The sequence below is a fragment of the Ciconia boyciana genome, chromosome 26, assembly GCF_034638445.1.
Source record: "Ciconia boyciana chromosome 26, ASM3463844v1, whole genome shotgun sequence".
NCBI classification, from domain to species: Eukaryota; Metazoa; Chordata; class Aves; order Ciconiiformes; family Ciconiidae; genus Ciconia; species Ciconia boyciana.
In genome coordinates, this window is record NC_132959.1 from 3,024,490 (window position 1) to 3,043,231 (window position 18,742).

At 43.2% G+C, this 18,742-nt stretch overlaps 1 protein-coding gene across 5 annotated transcripts in view; it reads left to right on the forward strand.

Moving 5' to 3' along the window:
* The window catches only part of POGZ (pogo transposable element derived with ZNF domain), a 38,623-nt gene extending 20,753 nt beyond the window's left edge, over positions 1-17,870 (forward strand). For 3 of the 5 annotated variants that reach the window (XM_072846628.1, XM_072846627.1, XM_072846632.1), the window contains 16 exons: positions 2,304-2,479; positions 3,272-3,380; positions 4,896-5,189; positions 5,984-6,190; positions 7,015-7,124; positions 7,578-7,912; positions 8,611-8,765; positions 9,302-9,402; positions 10,324-10,470; positions 11,417-11,551; positions 12,080-12,252; positions 12,807-12,947; positions 13,579-13,638; positions 13,971-14,083; positions 14,893-14,917; positions 15,046-17,870. In XM_072846628.1, coding sequence (XP_072702729.1) covers positions 2,304-2,479; positions 3,272-3,380; positions 4,896-5,189; positions 5,984-6,190; positions 7,015-7,124; positions 7,578-7,912; positions 8,611-8,765; positions 9,302-9,402; positions 10,324-10,470; positions 11,417-11,551; positions 12,080-12,252; positions 12,807-12,947; positions 13,579-13,638; positions 13,971-14,083; positions 14,893-14,917; positions 15,046-16,618 — 3,854 coding nt within the window. In that variant the 3' untranslated portion in view covers positions 16,619-17,870. The remainder of the gene's footprint in view (positions 1-2,303; positions 2,480-3,271; positions 3,381-4,895; positions 5,190-5,983; positions 6,191-7,014; positions 7,125-7,577; positions 7,913-8,610; positions 8,766-9,301; positions 9,403-10,323; positions 10,471-11,416; positions 11,552-12,079; positions 12,253-12,806; positions 12,948-13,578; positions 13,639-13,970; positions 14,084-14,892; positions 14,918-15,045) is intronic. The other 2 variants (XM_072846630.1, XM_072846631.1) reach the window with 2 other exon arrangements.
* The last annotated feature ends 872 nt before the right edge of the window (positions 17,871-18,742 follow it).

Sequence of the window (18,742 nt, forward strand, 5' to 3'; positions counted from 1 at the left end):
ACATCGCCTCGTTTCCTGCATAGCTTTGATTTGTTCCCAGACCATCATCCACACTGTGCGCAAAGTGAGGTGGATTTCTGTGGAAAAGACAGTGTCTGGCCGTGAGTTAAAGTTTGTGCTGTGAGAGGGTGTGTGAAAACTAGCCGACCTTTACGGTTACTTCTTAGCTTGATCCACAGCATGGGCTTGAGCTAACATGGTGCGTGGGAACAGGAAGTTGTGTCCATCCTCCAGTAGACTGGCCACTGAAGGGGAACGACATCAGAAGTGTTCTGCTGAGCATCGTTAGTGCTTGTCAGTAGCAAAGGTCTGTTCTGTGTTCTCTGAACCAGTACGTTGGTGGTTGTAGACCATTTCATCCCATCTTTCACACGTTTCTTCACAGCCTTCTCCCTGATCCTTTCTTCTCTTCCTTTTAATTCCTTCCTTGTCTCTCAGGTGCCAGCAAACATTGGCAGTAGATGGGAGACTCTTCTGATCTTTGTTTTGGTGTGACATTGGCCCCCAAGTTGCCAGAAGCAATTGGGCACTATTCCTAGGTTTGAATTTCCTCGTTCTGTGCAAATATTGCAAGTCTGCTCTGGCTGGCAAGTCAGGGCTTGTGGAACTGAGAGCACACATGGGACAAATGGGATCTTGACTGAAGGACACAGCCAGCTGCTAGGAAGCATCTGGGCTGGTGCAAGCTGAGATGACCAGAAGCTGATTAATGTTACCTACCCTGTGGGTTTTCCTGGGGGTAGTCGGAGGTCACGGATGGCCCTTGGGCAACCGTGCAGGGGAAAACGTTACAAGAAAAAAAGGCACCAGAGGAAGCAAAGTTTGCTTTTCTTTAATGACTGAACAATTCTACTTGTTGCACCCTACCACCAAAAAAAAAATCATTGAGGCAGACCTCCATCGTAGAAACCTTTGATCTGCGCAGTTAGCAGTTCACAAAGCAATAGGATACCTTTTTCATCTGCAGGTAATGGAAAGCATTAGGTGACTCTAGCAGTGGTCATGGGATGTTAGCAGTCAAAACTTGACAAGAGGACATGCACCTGAGGACAGGACCTCATGGCAGAGTTATTAGGCAGCTGTACCTATAAGCAGCAAGTCCATGGTAGACCTATGCAGTGAAAATCCATCAGGGAAATCCCTGTGGGTGCGATGGTTGGCAACACCAGCGTTAGAGCTCCCTGACAGGTACGTCGGCACAACTGCAGGGAATCAAGTTACTGCTGCTTAGTGTAAAGTGCATGTTATTGTCAAACAAGCAAATACTAAACAAAATCCATTAGTATAAAACACCATGAAGATGTTTTAAGCTGAGTGGTTTTCCTCCAAAGGAAGCCGGCTAGGAGCACCCGCACAGGCAGCGGGTCTCCGCTGACATGTGGTATCTTGCTAAGCTGCAGTAACCTGGTTGTTCGCAATTATGTGAACGTACTCTCATACCAAAGGACTTGTGTGAAATATTTCATGTACTGTGCAATATCAAGGATGTTGAGTTTAGCAGGTAAAATTACTCTCTCTTCCTCATCTTAACTTAATTTTTTTCAAGTGGGATGTTTCACTCTTGAATCAAGAGAATAAGCACGCTGAGACATTATAAGATACTCGTATGGCCCAGGCTGCACATCATGACTTCAGTGTGATCCAGATGTTTTCAATATCTTTTTTTTTTCCTTTTTTTTTTTTTGTTAAAGTTGAAGTTTGTCTGCCCCTTTGTGAAGGTTCAGTCCCATAGTCCTTTCTCTATCCAAGGATGCTGAAGATAACTTTAGGTTACTTCAGAATTCTTGTGACTTCCTGGTCCTGGTTAATTGAAGCCCTCGGCAGACTCCAGTGTCCCTGACGGCCTGTGATTGTCAATGCTGTGCAGAAACTTTCAGTGTAGCTCTACCTCTGGTACACATCCTATGCCGGGGTTGCAGCAGTTCAGCGTAAGTTTTCCCAGTATTTCCCAGCAGGTGAATTTTTACTTAAGAGTTAATGAGACTAGAAAAAATATTTTCTTTAGCTGCTGTGGCTGTGTTCAAAGGGCACGTAGGAGCCAGAATAATCAGTCTCTGAGGTTGCTCAAGGCTAAGGGATTTGAACACGTAGTTCCTAGGCAGCTTGGAAAATCCTAGTCTAAATATGAATATTAAAACAATATATGGAAGGGTTGGATAGTTTCAGAAGTTTACTGTTAAAGCATGCTCTGGAAAACTCATTCAAATTCTGAAGACTAAAATTGCCAACCGAGTGCGTGTGAGAAGCAACACCCTTTTTACCTGACAAACATGACTTTTGCTATATTTCTGTTTTTTTTTCAGCTGGCAATCCTCTTGTTCAGCAAAGTGGACAGCCGCTAATCCTTACCCAGAACCCGACCTCGGGTCTGGGCACAATGGTAACTCAGCCAGTATTACGGCCTGTACAGATCATGCAGAATGCCAATCATGTCACGAATTCTCCAGTGACCAGCCAGCCCATCTTCATAACGACCCAGGTGAGTGCCCTTCCGGCCAGGATGGCTGAGACAGAAGATCTGGTGCACTCATCCGTGGAAGACTGTTCTCTGTTAAGAAATAATCAGATGCCTGTTTCAGTTTTTCTTGTGCGCTTTAGTGGATGTTACACTTGAGCTGAAATCTGTTGGGGTTTTGGTTTTGTGTGTTTTGGTTTTGTTTTGTTTTAACTTATGTAGATTTAGAAATAGCTTTGTTTGGAAATAGCTTGTGTTCCTAGTCATTTTGCAGTTGAATCTCACTTGAGAAAATTGGCCACGTTCCACACCTCAGCAGGTCCTGTGGAGCCAGCACGGGTCTGATGGGACATCACGCTGGCTCTCACTTGTAGCCTTACCAGTAGGGCCTGACTCCCTGCGTAGGTGGGCCTGTCCACTCTGCGTGAATTTGACCTTGCTGAATACTTAACTAATTTTGGTTTATTTTCCTGGGAAACATGCAGGTAAATTTTTTAAATGTCCACTGGCTTCTTTGGGCATTTGCTAAGACGGGGGAGAAGATTTCTGTAGGTGCTTATGGAAGGAGAGATTGAGAGTGGAGGCTGTATATCAGCATGTTGTAGGGTATAAGGAAGGTGGCCCTACTGTTGGGTAAGGTGCTGGCCAAGAACAGTATGGCCTCATAGTTCAATTGATCTATGGGGGGTAGTACTGTGGGGTGTTGAATTTTTTTATTATTTGTTTGTTTATTTGATTTTTAGGGTAGAAAGCTCATATTGAAAGTGCTTCAAATATGCTCAGTATGTTAATGGTCATGGTATTGTTTGACTGCAGGGATTTCCTGTGAGGAATGTGCGGCCTGTACAAAACACAATGAACCAAGTTGGAATTGTTCTGAATGTACAGCAAGGTCAAACAGTTAGACCCATCACTCTTGTCCCAGGTAAGGACTGAAACAAGCCAAAGCCACTGTCTTGTTCTTTTCTAGAGTACCAAGGGTTAAAAGAAAAGAATAATTATATTTGAAATCTGTATTTCACCTTGTCGTAGTTTAACCCAGCAGGCAGCTAAACACCACACAGCCGTTTGCTCACTCCCCCCGCAGTGGGATGGGGGAGAGAATCGGAAAAAAGGTAAAACTCGTGGGTTGAGATAAAGACAATTTAATAGGACAGAAAAGGAAGGGAAAATAACGATAAAAGAATATACAAACCAAGTGATGCACAATGCAACTGCTTACCACCTGCTGACTGATGCCCAGCCAGTTCCTGAGCAGCGGCTGCACCCCCCGGCCAACTGCCCCCAGTTTTTTGTTCAGCATGACGTCATATGGTGTGGAATAGCCCTTTGGCCAGTTTGGGTCAGCTGTCCTGGCTGTGTCCCCTCCCAGCTTCTTGTGCACCCCCAGCCTCCTTGCTGGCAGGGCAGTACGAGAAGGTGAAAAGTCCTTGACTTAGCGTGAGCACTGCTCAGCAACAACAAAACATCCGTGTGTTATCAACATTGTTCTCATCCTAAATCCAAAACACAGCACTATACCAGCTACTAGGAAGAAAATTAACTCTATCCCAGCTGAAACCAGGACACACCTGCATATCTAGTAGCTCTAAAGAGGGAGGGTTTCAGTTCTGCAATAGGTGAGATTTGTCCGTATTTGTGGCTGTGATTCCGCTAGTCATTTTGCAGCAGGGAGTTGGCCCTTTGATTGTAGTCATGAACCACTTTGCAGAGTAGGGGACTTCCAGCTGGAAGGAATGTCTGCCTCGGAGCTCCAGATAATCTAGCCTCTTCAAAAAGCCTCCTCAGTTAACTTAATTCCAAAGTCCCAGCCCACAAACACCCCGATTCCGTCCTTTCAAAATCTCCCCATGCCATGCTGGTGCTGGGAAGCTACCTGGAAACCAAGCCTCACCCTGAGGATGATTTTTCTAACGCTAATTTCTGCTACCAGATCCTGTCATGCACCATCAGAAAGAATAAGAGCTCGTGTGGCACCGGACACCTGCCTTGTAACAAAGCGACCATGCTAGTGATGAGTCGCCTTCCACTCTCCCCAGAAAGAATCTCCAAAGCCTCGTATAGCAAACTAATTTGTAACTGTAGGATCACCCTTGTCCTGCCATAAGAAGCCTTCCATGAGTTTCCTTTGGGCCTAGTGACTAGGACTATGAGCCCCATGAAAGTCAGCAGGATTTAGGCTTGTAAGCTACTTGGCCCTTGTGGAAAATCCCACCTAAAAAAAGTTGTAAATACAATCTTCACTCTGTCTGCATCCATGTTCAGTTTTAGTCTGCTTGGGAAGTGAAATTAAGGTGCTGAGCTCTTAAAACTTCGACTGAAATTGCTGGAAATTTTAGGAGCTCAGCAGTGTTGGAAAATAGGTTGCACTCAGTTATTACTGTGCAAGGAATGGGATTCGATTACTTGATCTACCTTGTTTGTTCATTTGTTTTTGAAGCCCCAGGTACCCAGTTTGTTAAACCGACAGTTGGAGTTCCTCAGGTGTTCTCTCAAATGGCCCAGGTGAGACCAGGTACAACCATGCCGGTCCGACCCACCACCAACACTTTCACTACGGTCATTCCGGCCACGCTTACCATCAGGAGCACTGTACCACAGTCCCAGGCACAACAGCAAAGTAAGTCCACTCCCAGCACCTCCACAACTCCTACTGCAACGCAGCCAACAACACTTGGACAGTTAACTGTGCAGCAGCCAGGGCAGTCCAGTCAAGCTACTAACCCCAAATTAGGTAAGACTTGCCATGGAAAAGCAAGGGGACTCGAGTGTATAACACTGTCTATAATTTGATCTTCAAACATACGGCGTAACAGCTAAAAGGCAGAAGTTGAGTCAGAACTCCTGGGTTCTATTTTTGCCTCTGTCACTGACTCACGCTTCATCTCTCTTACCAACATGGAAAATGAGGATAATCCTGCCATCATGTCCAGTTTGGATTGAGAACTAGTTAAGTTTTGTTTTGTAGAATGTCCTGAGACCATTAGAAGTCCCCAAAAGTGAAAAATACTGTTTGTTAATCACTTGTATTTTTGAAAAATGAAGTTAAATAGATGATGAACACAAGCAGAAACTAACCATGTTGCCTTTTTTTTAATTTTTGAATGCTGGCTGAATTCGAATGAAATGATTGCTCAAGAATAGTGACAAACAATTTAAAAAGAAAAAAAATACTTTTTCACACAGCAAGTAGTCAGGTTATTTTTAGCTTTAAGTGGCCATAATCATATACAGCTGCATTTAGAAAAGAAATACAAATAATTTTTGTGACCATCAGTATCCTGTTTAGTTCATCGTGGGACTTGGCTCGTATCTTGGAGTGTGATCTGGAAGGTTAGGGAAACTTACTTTCCCAGTCTTGCCAGTCTTCGTGTTACTGGACAGGATAATTGATGGCTTAGTCATCTTTGAAGACTCAAGGTAGAAGAGCAAGAGACAAGGCATGCTAGATGGGGGCGGGATTCACACAGTGCATCAGATCTTACTGATTCCTTATTAGTGTTCCTGTATTATCTGTCCCCTTGGCAGTGAGTATCGCAAGCTTTGTGACTGTAAAGAGACCTGGAGTGACTGGTGAGAACAGCAACGAGGTTGCTAAGCTAGTGAATACCCTGAACACCATTCCTTCGTTAGGACAGAGCCCTGGCCCGCTGGTGGTTTCCAACAGCAGCCCTGTACACGGTTCCCAGAGATCTAGTGTTTCAGAGTCATCGTCATCGTCGTCATCGTTAAAAGGTATGGTCTATAGCAGCTATCTTAACTCTATCGATTCTGCTGAGAATTCAGAAGTTTATTTTCTGAAGTAAAAAAAAAAAAAATGCTAACCTGTAACTACTGAGATTTCATAATAGGGATAAACACTTGAAAAGCTTTGCTATTAATTTCTTCATCCATACATTTTTATCCAGTGATTATATTTTGTTTGTGGATATTTGCTTGCATACATTATTTTGCATTCAACATTATTGGTGTGCACACTGCCATCTTGAGAACACATGCACCTGAAATATCTGCACAAGGAGACAAAAGGATAAAATCTTTGCTTCTCTTCTTCCAAAAAAGCACCTTTGTAAGGTGTTTGGGAGTCCAGAAGTTGATTTAAGGTACATCTCATGTCATCTGTATTCTGAGTTTCTTACTACAGCTGGAGGTGAGGACAAGGCGTTTGATGGAAAACCAAAGCAAAAAAATTATTAAATAAACAAAACAAATTATTAAAGAAAAATGGGATATGAGTTGAGCTTCTCTCTTTTCCCTTTTTTTTTAATTAGTTAATTTAATTTAATTAATTTAAAAATTAAAAATTAATTTAATTTTTTAATTCTACTTTTGAGACACTCCTATTCTTACTCTAGCTACTGGGGGATATGTTTTGTCATACAGATTGTCAAAAGTTTGCATACTTTTGCCTTTTTCATGCCTCTTCTGGTCTAGTTAGTAGTTAAAAGTACAGCTCTTGAAACTAAAGTATTTCAGTATGCCGAGAAGATTGCCTAGATTTAAGATGAAGTGTAAGGATTCTATTTTTCTTGTTTTGTTTTGTGTTTTTTCTGTTACAGTCAGTTCATCTCCTATTCCCACATTTGATTTGCAAGATGGTGGCAGGAAGGTCTGCCCAAGATGCGATGCTCAGTTTCGAGTCACTGAAGCTTTAAGAGGACATATGTGTGTAAGTAACCACTCTAAGATGAGCAGTTAATGGATCATTGCTTGTGGTTGTGGAGTGCAAAGAATAGTTCTTCTCCCTAGATCAGGGACTTCTGTGAAAAGGAAGAATATGACTAGGAGAAAGTGAGAGGCAAAGGAGAGGCCTTTGGAAGACCTTCCACAGCATCCCTTGCTGGAAGTAGGCAGGACCTCAGTTTTATGTCCTATTGGTGCCGGGAGATGCATTTATTTTCTAATCTTACGTATCAGTAAAGAATTAAAACAGAAAACTGGATATTTACTCTGCATTACTCTTTCCTCAAGAGTTTCCTAGAGTTCCTCTTTTCTTAGAGTCTTTTCTTAGTACTGGTTAGTCTTTGTCTGTTTAATAGTATATATAGTTCTTCCTAGATATAGTTTAATGTGTGGGGGGTTTTGTGTTTTTTTTTTTGTTGTTGTTTTGTTTTCCTTTTAGTACTGCTGCCCTGAAATGGTTGAATTCCTCAAGAAAAGAAAATCTCTAGAATCTGAACCAAATATTCAATCTGCAAAGCCTCCATCTCCAGAAAAAACTACAGCTGTTGCTTCACCACCCTCTTCTACTCCTATCCCTGCACTGTCCCCACCTGCTAAAGCTCCAGAGCCAAGTGAAAACGTAGTTGACTCATCCCAAAGCAAGCTCATTATGTTAGTAGATGATTTCTACTATGGCAGAGATGGTGGCAAAGTGAGCCAGCTACTGAACTTCCCCAAGGTTCCAACTTCCTTCAGGTGTCCACACTGCACCAAGAGGCTAAAGAACAACATACGGTAAGACAAATGCCATGTGCCACAAAAACAGTCTGCAGTGTTCTGAATACCGCTGATCTGCAGAAGTAAAAATGAGTTGTAAACATCAGTCTCGGGCCCTACAGCTTTCCCGTGTTGTAGCTTAAGACCAGAACTGAAGGACAAAAGGGGGAGATTTGCCCATCGTCACACAGTTCAGTCAGGGCAAAAGTTGCAAGAAGATTGTGTGGTTAGAATAATTGCATTTATATTCTTCAGCAGAGAAGTCTCATTTGCTCGTCACTAGTCTTACCAGATAATAGGGAAATCATTATTCTTGAAGAACTGCTCTTCTTATGTTTATTTCAGTGTTTTTTCAACAGAGGAAGAAAATATTTTTATGAAATAGTGTATTCGTCTGAGCCAGCCACTCTGTTCTATTGTGATAAGTTGAAGTGTTTTGTCATCGTCAGTGGAATGCCTGGTCAGGGTCAGAAGTGCTCAAAAGCAAGTAGTACAGCCTCTGTTCTGCAAAATCTGTTCTCTCACTTCCCCTAGGCTTAGGGAGCAGGAAGTTGCTGGATAGAAGGAGATTTTGATGCTTTTGATGGGAAGAGCAAGAAGGAAACATCTTAACGCTGTTAAAAAAAACTTGTGGTGTAGCATTCATAATGCTTTCAGGGTTACAGGTGCAAAACGTTTGGATTTCTGTTCACACACTTTCTCTTCACCTCCATAAGGTTTATGAATCACATGAAGCACCATGTTGAACTGGATCAGCAGAATGGAGAGGTAGATGTCCACACCATCTGTCAGCATTGCTACAGACAGTTCTCCACTCCGTTTCAGCTACAGTGTCACCTAGAGAATGTCCACAGTCCCTATGAGTCAACAAGTAAGTTGATGTTGCTGTTGTCGTTTCTTTAGGTTTAAGGGGGTTTCTCTCTTGTATTAACATCAAATCTGTTGAGAAAGGAGTGTCTGTTCTGCCTTGCCCTTTGGTGCCTTGGTCTTGTAGGCCAGCAGAAAAACCCAGCTAAATTATGTTTCTGCAAACTTGCTGTCAAGAGTATTTTAAAGATCAAGTTCAATAATAATGTCATGGTAGAATTTAATTTTTACTAGTAGGTCGACATCTGATTTAAAATCACTTGCAGATTCCTTGTTAGGACATCTTCCTACTTGTACCCACCATTTTGTTTAAGAGAATTTCTTTTGCCTTTTGGAAACCTCTCAGAATATACTTTGTTGTCTACCCAATTCAGAGAGTTGAGAGCTAGTTTTTGGGTTGGGTGGTTTTTTTTTTTTGTATGGTTGGTTGGTTTTCTTTTTGTTTCAAGTTGTTTCACTACCAGTTACAAGTTTCTTTGGTATGTTTTAACAGGGTTTTTTTGTCCCCCGGCTGTTACCCGTGTTTCCTTTCTTTTCCAGCAAAGTGCAAGATCTGTGAATGGGCATTTGAGAGTGAGCCAATGTTCCTACAGCACATGAAGGACACTCACAAGCCTGGGGAGATGCCCTATGTTTGTCAGGTATTCAAAGTGGTTTAGGGGCTGGACTTCATGAATACTTACTAGAGAATAAGAGGAAATCTGGCACTTTTCGGCAAAGTGTGTGGCTCATAGGGGTCCAAACCAGACTCGGGCCATGGAGCAGTGCTGTGGAGCCCATTGCGTTTTTTTCCAGGTGTGGACTTGGAGAAGTCCAGTGCCTGTTAGGGCAGCACGAGTAGCTGAATGTTTGCCACCGGTTCCCAGCACTCTGAAGCTGGATCAGCTTGATAGACGTTTGTTTAGTCCCAGGGGCATTCAGAGCCTAATTTTTTTTTTCCTCCCAGGGCCTGCAGGCAAATGGCTGTGCCATAAAGAGAAGTTGTCACTCTGGAGCAGATGAGATTATGTTGCTTGTGTGATACCTTTTCTTGACACTCTGTTACCATGAGATTTGTGCTTGCATCGATTCTGAACATGTCATCTCCACCCAGAGGTCCTAACACTGTCCCTCCAAAAAGAAAAAACAGAGAAGAACCTTCTAAAATATGTTATGTTAAAACAGATTATGTTCCAAATTCTGCCTTTTACATAGACCCTGAAGAAACTGCTCCTTAATATATTCCAACTGCTTTGCATTGACTGTCTCTCCCTTTTTTCTTTTTTCTTTTTCTCTTTCTTTTTTTTTTTTCCCTTGGATCTGGAGCTTGAATTGTCACTACTTTATTTTTATACAAGTAGTTCAAATCTGTTTCTCCAAGCTACTCTGAATATACACTGCTTGATTTAGTATCTTACAGTTGGAATAAGCTAGCAGGTTCTTTAGGACCTGGTTCCTAAACTCCACTGATAAGTATCTTTGGGGATCTGGGTATTGCTGTTAAGATCTCCATGTTGCAGTGGTGGATGTGAGATAGATTCCCATGTTATTTCACTGTTAATTGTTTCCGTCCACTCCTATAGGTCTGTCAGTATCGTTCATCACTCTATTCTGAAGTGGACAGCCATTTCCGAATGATCCACGAAGACACGCGGCACCTGCTCTGTCCTTACTGTCTCAAAGTCTTTAAGAATGGCAACGCTTTCCAACAGCACTTCATGAGGCATCAGGTACTATCTCAGGGCTGTAGGCTCTTTTTGTTTAAGGTGGTTCCCTCTCCACAGAGATTGAGTGGATAGAAAGTATGTGATTTGTTGAGTATTTGCTTGGAATAAAAACAGAAAGAAAGAAAACTTGGTTGAAAGAGGGGTTTTAGTAGATGTTGTATTCACTCCGTAACAAATGCAATTTGCATGCTGTCATTCCAGACCTTTCATAGGGATTGTGCTGCAGAGAAGAGACATTGCTTCTTTGGGAGTAGCACAGATTGTTGTTACTTAAGAGAAAAAAAGCATGTTTTGCTGGACTGTGTTTGCTTCATGTGATTAACCAACAGTGGGCTCTATGTTCATTTGGGTTTTAAATTTTTATATCTCGAGGTAATAAATAAGTAAATAATACTGTATACACACAAATGAATGTAGTTTTTGTAGCTCGGTGTTCTGTTTCCATCTACATTGGCTGTATTGACAACATATTTTATGTGGGTGTAGCTGAAGTGTACTTTCAGAATATAGAAATGCAGCGCTCTTACCAAGTGCCTGAATTTATTTGCCCCTGAAGTCCTTCGCTGACTCCTGTAAGAGGCAGAGGCAAGGCAACTTCTGCAGGAATGTTGCCCCATGTGTTGCTCCACTAGTGTTTCTTTGGTTTAAACAAGCTGGGTAGGACTTGTTCCATGGCACTTCCAGGCCTGGTGTCTCTGCAGAGCCTGATGATTTTAATTAAAAAAACCAAAACAAGCAAAAAATTTAGAACCAAAACACCCAAGATACGGGGCTTGGTGGGGTGGGACTTTCAGATGCTAAAGAAAAATGGGGCTGCCTTTGGTTTCAAAGAGGGGGAAAAGTGGTTTTTGGGGTTTCTTTTGCTTTTTCTTTTTTAAACAAAAACCCCTGCTGTGTTGTGACTTCTGTTTCTCTAAAATGAAATACATTTCATTTGCATTTGCTTTAGAAGAAGAGTGTTTATCACTGCAACAAGTGTAGACTCCAGTTCCTATTTGCCAAGGATAAAATTGAACACAAGCTGCAGCACCACAAAACCTTCCGAAAGCCCAAACAATTAGAAGGATTGAAACCCGGAACCAAGGTAAGAAATCCAAGTTAACAGCAGGCCTCTGTCCTCTGTTTCCTCAGGAAACACCCGTAGCATCTGTATTGGTGTGTATTTATTAAGTGCTGCAAAACTGATGTTTGCTTCGTCTGCATGACTTAAACCACACTCACTGGGACAGAAAAACACTTTGTATTCTGCCTGTGTTGTGTGCATTTAGTTAATCAGATACTTCATGAAACAATAAGTGAGAGAGAGAGGAGGCGAAAGTGGCACGCCAGAGGTTAAACTCTCCTAACTAAGGTATCTACAAGTGGAGGTACCTGAACTAGCTGTCTGGACGCCCTCTGTAATCGTTAGGGACAAACAGGCGCTTCTGGGGCTCAAGTCGTGTGTCCTCTTTTAGGCTACTGCTGCCCTGGGTGGGACGAATTGTGTCCTAGGAGCACCTCTTCATTCTCTGCTAAGAGTCTGAAAGACTGCTCCAAACAGAGGAGTCTGAATTTGGATAGATCACTTCTGCCCTTGTGTTTTAGGAGGTATGGGTGTATCTGTTTTCTGCAGGTTACAATCAGGGCATCTAGAGGACAGCCGCGGACAGTGCCAATATCTTCAAATGACATGTCGCAGGGCACTGGACAGGAAACCACTCCGCTGTCATCTTCTACCGATCCCCAGCCCATCTTCCTGTACCCGCCTGTCCAGAGGAACGTCCAGAAGAGAGCGGTCAAAAAAATGTCAGAACGTTTTGCTAAATTTCAAATTCAAAAATATTTTTTTAAAGGAATTGTAGTTAGCTTTTTAATGCCACAGTGATGGGTAATACGATCCTCGGCACTGGACAGCTCTGTCTTACCAGTTGCCAAGGAAACTTTATGCCAGGAGATCTAGCTTCCCACAAAACCAGGATTAAGTCATGTTATGGAAGCCCTTAAGGTGAAACTGCAAAATACAGAATTAGCTAGGCACTTGTATAGGAAAAATGGAATTTCATCAGCATGAGGGCTTTCTGCCCATCCTGTGTCCTGCTGCCTTGTCTTCAATTTTTTTTTTGTAATTTTTTTTTTTTATTTACTATCCACTCTTAAATTGTATACTCCTGAGTACGGCAAGTGGGAAATGTTTAGCCCAGCACCGAGGCATCCTAGGAAGCTAGGGTGCAAAATGAGACTAGTTTGACTGCAGACTTCTGAAAGTTTACGTGTCATTAAATTCTTCTCTGTCCTGATGATTGTTATAACTCCAAAGATGCCTGTTCAGACACTAATGAAAATATCCCTCTTACCTTCAGGAGTGTCTTGGGGAGGCAGACTTGTCTGGAGTGCAGCTTCGAAATCCCCGACTTCCCGAACCACTTTCCCACCTACGTGCACTGTTCGCTATGTCGCTACAGCACTTGCTGCTCCAGAGCTTACGCCAACCACATGATCAAGTAAGTGTGATTCTTTGGACGCTTGTAGTAGAAATTCCTCCTGCCTGAATGCAGTAGCACCTCTATGTCTGTCTGTCTGCCCTGTAAGAAAGGGGTATGGGGAAATTCCAGTTCACCGCAGTGGTTTGTAAGATACTGGACGTGTATTGTGTATCGGCACAGGCACGGGTGGTGGCTTTCAAATGAGATGAGAAAACTGAGCGCAAGAGCTGAGATTCATTCCAAACTGTCAGTATTGTAGCTAACAACATGTGTACTGCATGCTGCTGCAGAAAACTGACACTTTTCAGTGCTCCTAGGATTTCTTGCAAAATGCTCAGATTTAATAATTTAAAAAATTTTAAAAGGAAGAAAAAAATTATGCCATACTTCTACAAGCCTGTGGTCTGTACAGGACCATGGATAGACCCACAGGGCAGTTACTCCAAAATCTGGGCGTTTTTAATTGTTATTGTACAGGGTTTTTTTATTTAGACACAGAGTTTTCTCTTCCCTGAATACAAGACTGGCAGACAAAATATTATTAAACCCAGGATTGGGCCTGTCTTTGTAATTGTGCTGTATTTTGCATGGTTTTATAGCTCTTTACCCAGAATAATTCTGACATTTAATAAACTCTTTTGTCTTACAGCAACCATGTTCCTCGGAAGAGTCCAAAATATTTGGCTTTGTTTAAAAACTATACTGCCTGGTAATGGAAAACTTGTCATCTTATTTTAATCACCTGGGAATGTAATGTGCATTAACTTTCTGATCTTTCAGTTCTGTTCTTTCATGATCTGCTTCTGAAGAAGCTCTGTTTATTTTTTGCCACACAGGAAAATCTGTTGAATTAAGGGCGATATGTTGAGACTCCCATTGCCTTCCAGTGGGAGTTAATGTTTCGGGGCGGGGACACTGCCTGTATGCACTGGAGGGTGACATTTTTTTTTTCTAATTGTTAGTGAGGGGATGTACATATCTTCATATCTGATACTGATACTAAGCTCACTTCTCTCTTTTTTCTTTTTTTCCCCCTTCCAGTGGTGTAAAGCTGTCCTGTTCCTCTTGTCTCTTTGTGACATCTGAGGGTGATGCAATGGCCAAACATCTGGTCTTCAATCCATCACATGAGTTTAGTAACATTATTTTCCGAGGTAAGAGTTTGAAAAGGAGCAGAAAAGTTGCAAAAAAATTAATGCAGGACATAATACATTGGTTCATAGACTCCAGGTCAAATACATCTTTGTTTAGCATTGGGCTGAGCTCTTACGAGTCCCGAGTTCTAAGGAAATGCAGCGTTAGGGACCTTCTGTAACTGCCTGAATGAGTCTTCATTGTTATGGAGATTGGAGAGCTAAGCTTTAAGTGAGGCTGGCTCTGCCTGGAGCTCAGCTGTGTCACTGCTAACGCTGTTCTCATGAGATCTTCCCAGGGACAGACAATGCTGAGGGCTTCAGTGAGTTCCTCTGTTCCGCTGAGACATCATTGTACCCCCATGACACCAGGAGGCCTTAAGCAGCTGCTGATGCTGGGATTTGAATAGAGCCTAAAAGTGGCATTCCAACCATTTGCTGTGAATTACAGCAACTTGCAAAACTTACGGGCATTGCCTGCAGGGATCTGGCCAAAGCTGAGCTTTCCTAACCAAATTCCTTTTGTTATTTCAAATGGACTGGGGGTTTTGCTGTTCGTCTCTAAGGATTGCTGATGAGCACAGCTCTGCCCCCTTGAGCGGTCTTCACTTGCTAGTTCGGATGTGGCGGTCCTTGGGTGCGGGAGGAGGTTGGGGTTTGAAGGGCTGGATGAGCATCAGCTGTTCCTACAGCATATTGGGATGCTTCGGAGTAACAGACAACGGAGGGATATTGATCCTCCTCTCTGTAAGATAACTTGTTTGTTTGCACTGACTTAGTGTTTGTTTGCTAAGCTACAAATGTTTCTCTTGCTTTGTTTTTTTTAACAGGGCCTACTTGGATATCACATTCCAGGTAAACTGTTTGTAAACTCTTATCTGCCATCATCTGTTTCAGTTTGGGGTTGGTACTTGTTTGTTTGTTTTCCCTCAACAGCTTTATTTTCTCGGTTTTAAGAAGGTCCTGTGTTCTCTCCCTTCAAGGCACATTCAGCCCCAGGACAAAAGCATGAAGAATACATGCCCTACCTATTCCCCAAGTAAAGCTGCTACTGTGAAAACAAAGTCTATGTTACCTGAGAAGGATGACCTGGAGCCCGAACTGGCACCAGCAGCCTACAACAGACCCCTGGTCTGCCAGGAAGAAGAGTGCTTAAATATTGACGCTCAAGAAGACGAGCAGCCAGCAAAGGAGCCTGAGCCTGCAAGCAAAAAGGAGCAGCTGTCGGTAAAAAAGCTGCGAGTTGTACTGTTTGCCTTGTGCTGCAACACTGAACAGGCTGCAGAGCACTTCCGAAACCCTCAGAGGCGGATCAAGCGCTGGCTACGAAGGTTTCAAGCTTTCCAAGAAGAGAACTTGGCATCCCTGTCAGAGGGCAAGTACCTCAGCTTAGAGGCTGAGGAGAAACTAGCAGAATGGGTCCTCACGCAGAGAGAGCAGCAGCTGCCTGTGAACGAGGAGACTCTCTTCCAGAAAGCCACCAAGATTGGCCGATCCCTTGAAGGTGGCTTCAAGATCTCCTACGAGTGGGCGGTGAGGTTTATGCTACGGCACAACCTCAGCACGCATACTCGAAGGGCAGTGGCTCACCCTCTCCCCAAAGACGTAGAGGACAACGCCAGTTGCTTCATCGAGTTTGTGCAGCGGCAAATCCACACTCAAGACCTGCCTCTCTCCATGATCGCGGCCATCGATGAAATCTCTCTCTTCCTCGATGTGGAGGTGCTGTGCAGCGATGACAGGAAGGAGAACGCTTTGCAGACGGTGGGAACCGGGGAGCCCTGGTGCGATGTGGTCCTCACGATCCTCGCAGACGGAAGCGTTCTCCCAACGCTGGTCTTCTACAGGGGTCATGTACAGCAGCCCGCCAACGTGCCGGAATCTATCATGTTGGAAGCAAAGGAGAATGGATACAGTGATGACGAAGTCATGGAGTTGTGGTCGTCCAGAGTGTGGCAGAAGCACACGGAGTGTCAGAACAGCAAGGGCATGCTCGTGCTGGACTGCCACCGAACACACCTATCGGAAGAAGTACTTTCCTTGCTGAGTGCGGCCAGCACTCTGCCGGCTGTTGTCCCTGCTGGCTGCAGCTCCAAAATCCAACCTCTAGATGTTTGTATAAAAAGGACTGTGAAAAATTTCTTGCATAAAAAGTGGAAAGAGCAAGCCAAGGAAATGGCGGACTCCACGTGCGACTCGGACATTCTTCTCCAGCTGGTTTTGTGCTGGCTGGCAGAGGTCCTGGAGGTCATCAGTGACTCTCCTGAACTCGTGCAGCAGTCCTTCCTGGTGGCCAGCGTGCTGCCCGGTCCGGATGGCACGGCCAACTCGCCCACGCGCAACGCTGACATGCAGGAGGAGCTGATCGCCTCTCTGGAGGAGCAGCTGAAGCTGAACGATGAGCAGCAGGAGGAGGCGGCGGCTGAGGTCCAGGATCGGACCCAGGCCGAGGAATCTGCAGACCCAGAAATCCTCCATCAGCTCTTCGAAGGGGAAAGTGAGACTGAATCATTTTATGGCTTTGAAGATGCTGATTTGGATCTGATGGAAATCTGAGCACTGATTTGCGAACCGTGATCCAGAAAGGGTTATTTTTTAAATAAATGTTGGATGAGACCATTACACTTCCCTGTGGATTTGTGGGTTTAGGAAATTCGTAGGCGATCACTCAGATAAATAGCCATTTATGCTGTTCATTTATAAGTTTTGTGCTTTTTTAAAAGAAAAATCACTGTGTTGGTATTTTCTGAAAATATATTGTGGGTGAATATTTTTGCGTTTTCTTTACCTCACTGTATCATAGTTTTCTGTTTTTATTGTGCAGAAATGTTTTGAATTATACATTGTCAATGTGACCATTTCTAAAGAAAGGAGAAAAATATGTAGCTAATGAACCAGTATATAAATCTTTTTGGTTGTCTTAACACAGATTTTTTTTTTTTTTTAACACTTGACCCAGAGATTTAGGTTTCTGCGGAAAATTTAGATGAGTTACTGCTTTAATGTGTGAACCTTCTATAATTGGCCATTAAGATTTGGGTTTGGTTTGGGTTTTTTGTTTTTTGTTTTCTAAAGAGGATTAATTATTTTGCTTGTGAATTTGGACGTGGGGTAAAAACACAAGCGAAAGCATTTTGCCTGTTCAATGCCAGCAACGCTGCTTGGGAGCCACGACACGTTGAACTGGGGTTGAACGGAGACCCGCAGTCAGGGCGTTAGGGCAGTGCTGACCCAGACCTCTCGGTTTCCCGTTGACTTTCTGACACGGTGCGGTGGTTCCTCTCCTCCACCCAGGAAACCACCTGGCACCCACCTCGCTCCAAAGAGTTACTGCCAGAGGGTACACGGTGGAAGAGGAAAGTCAAGTCTGTCTTGATCTTCCTGTACAGTAGATGGGAGTTCAGACTGTACGGACCATTAAACGTTGACCTTTTAACTACTAGTAGTTGACAAACCTGCTTCAACCAGTGGCATCAGACACTACGTTCCTTAGAATTAGAAATCTGATTTAATGAAACAAACTGTGACGTGCACAAAAAGAAGACGTTTGTTTTTATTTTTCACTGCCAGCTTAAATTTTTCTACAATTTGCATGTTTGAGGGTTTTTTAATTGTATGTATTATGGTATAAACGGAAAGCATTTTGACATACAGAATTCGGAAGCACCTGCACCTTTCTGTTTCCATAGAGGTTTTGTGAACCTTCCCTATTACCGAAGGAAAGCAGGAGGCAGCATGGGCAGACCTGTAAATGGTTCATCTTTAAAATGTACATAAGTGGAACATTTAATAAAACCAGGGAAATGGATTTATAAACATGTGTTTTTATTATGAAGACTATTTAACTCTTGTGATATCGTAATGCTTAATATAAAGTGCATCATGAATTCCTCCGCACTGTGCAAGAAGGAGCCTGCCGCGAGCTGTCAGAGCCATGCCCAGGTCGCAGGCTGGGTTCCCTCTCTGTGCCCAGAGTCGTTTAGCATGTCCTGAAGAAACCCAGAGAGGGGATAGTAATTAAATGTGTTTACATGTCATTAACACGTGAGGCAGAGCTCTGTCCAATTTGCATTTCTGCAACCCCTCCCTGCCCTTTAACGACACAGTAGGTTCAATGGAACAACCTACTCTTCCCTGTGAGATTTTCTTCTTTTTTTTTTAATAAAAATCATTCTGAAAAATCATTAATAAAATACTCTCCGGAATAAATATTTTTACTGTTGTTTCTCGGGTAGTAGTAAATGCCACTTTTAATATCGTTTATTAATTTATTTCATATAAGGCTAAGAAATGCCCAATTTGGCCCCATCTGGAGTACATGTAGCACCACTTCGTTACTGTCCTCCCATAGCTAGCTGGGGTTGTGACGGAGGTGCAGGATGATCATCTTTAATTTTTGGAACCCTTACATCCCAGTGTATCTGCTGCCAGTGGGCAGAGCAATAGGAATTTAAATAGGGAGATCTTAATTAGTTATGTTGGTGATTAGGGAAAACTAAAGAACTGAAAACTTCCAATTTTCCCCTCCATGCTTTCAACTGGAGCATTTAATAGGTGCTGAGAGCTGCAGGACAACCAAAATGTAGATGTTTGTGAGAACGTTAATGGAACAACCTGGCGTGCAGCGCCTCGGAGGCAATACTGTCGTATGTCCCGGAGCTGCTCCCAAGCCGGGGCTGG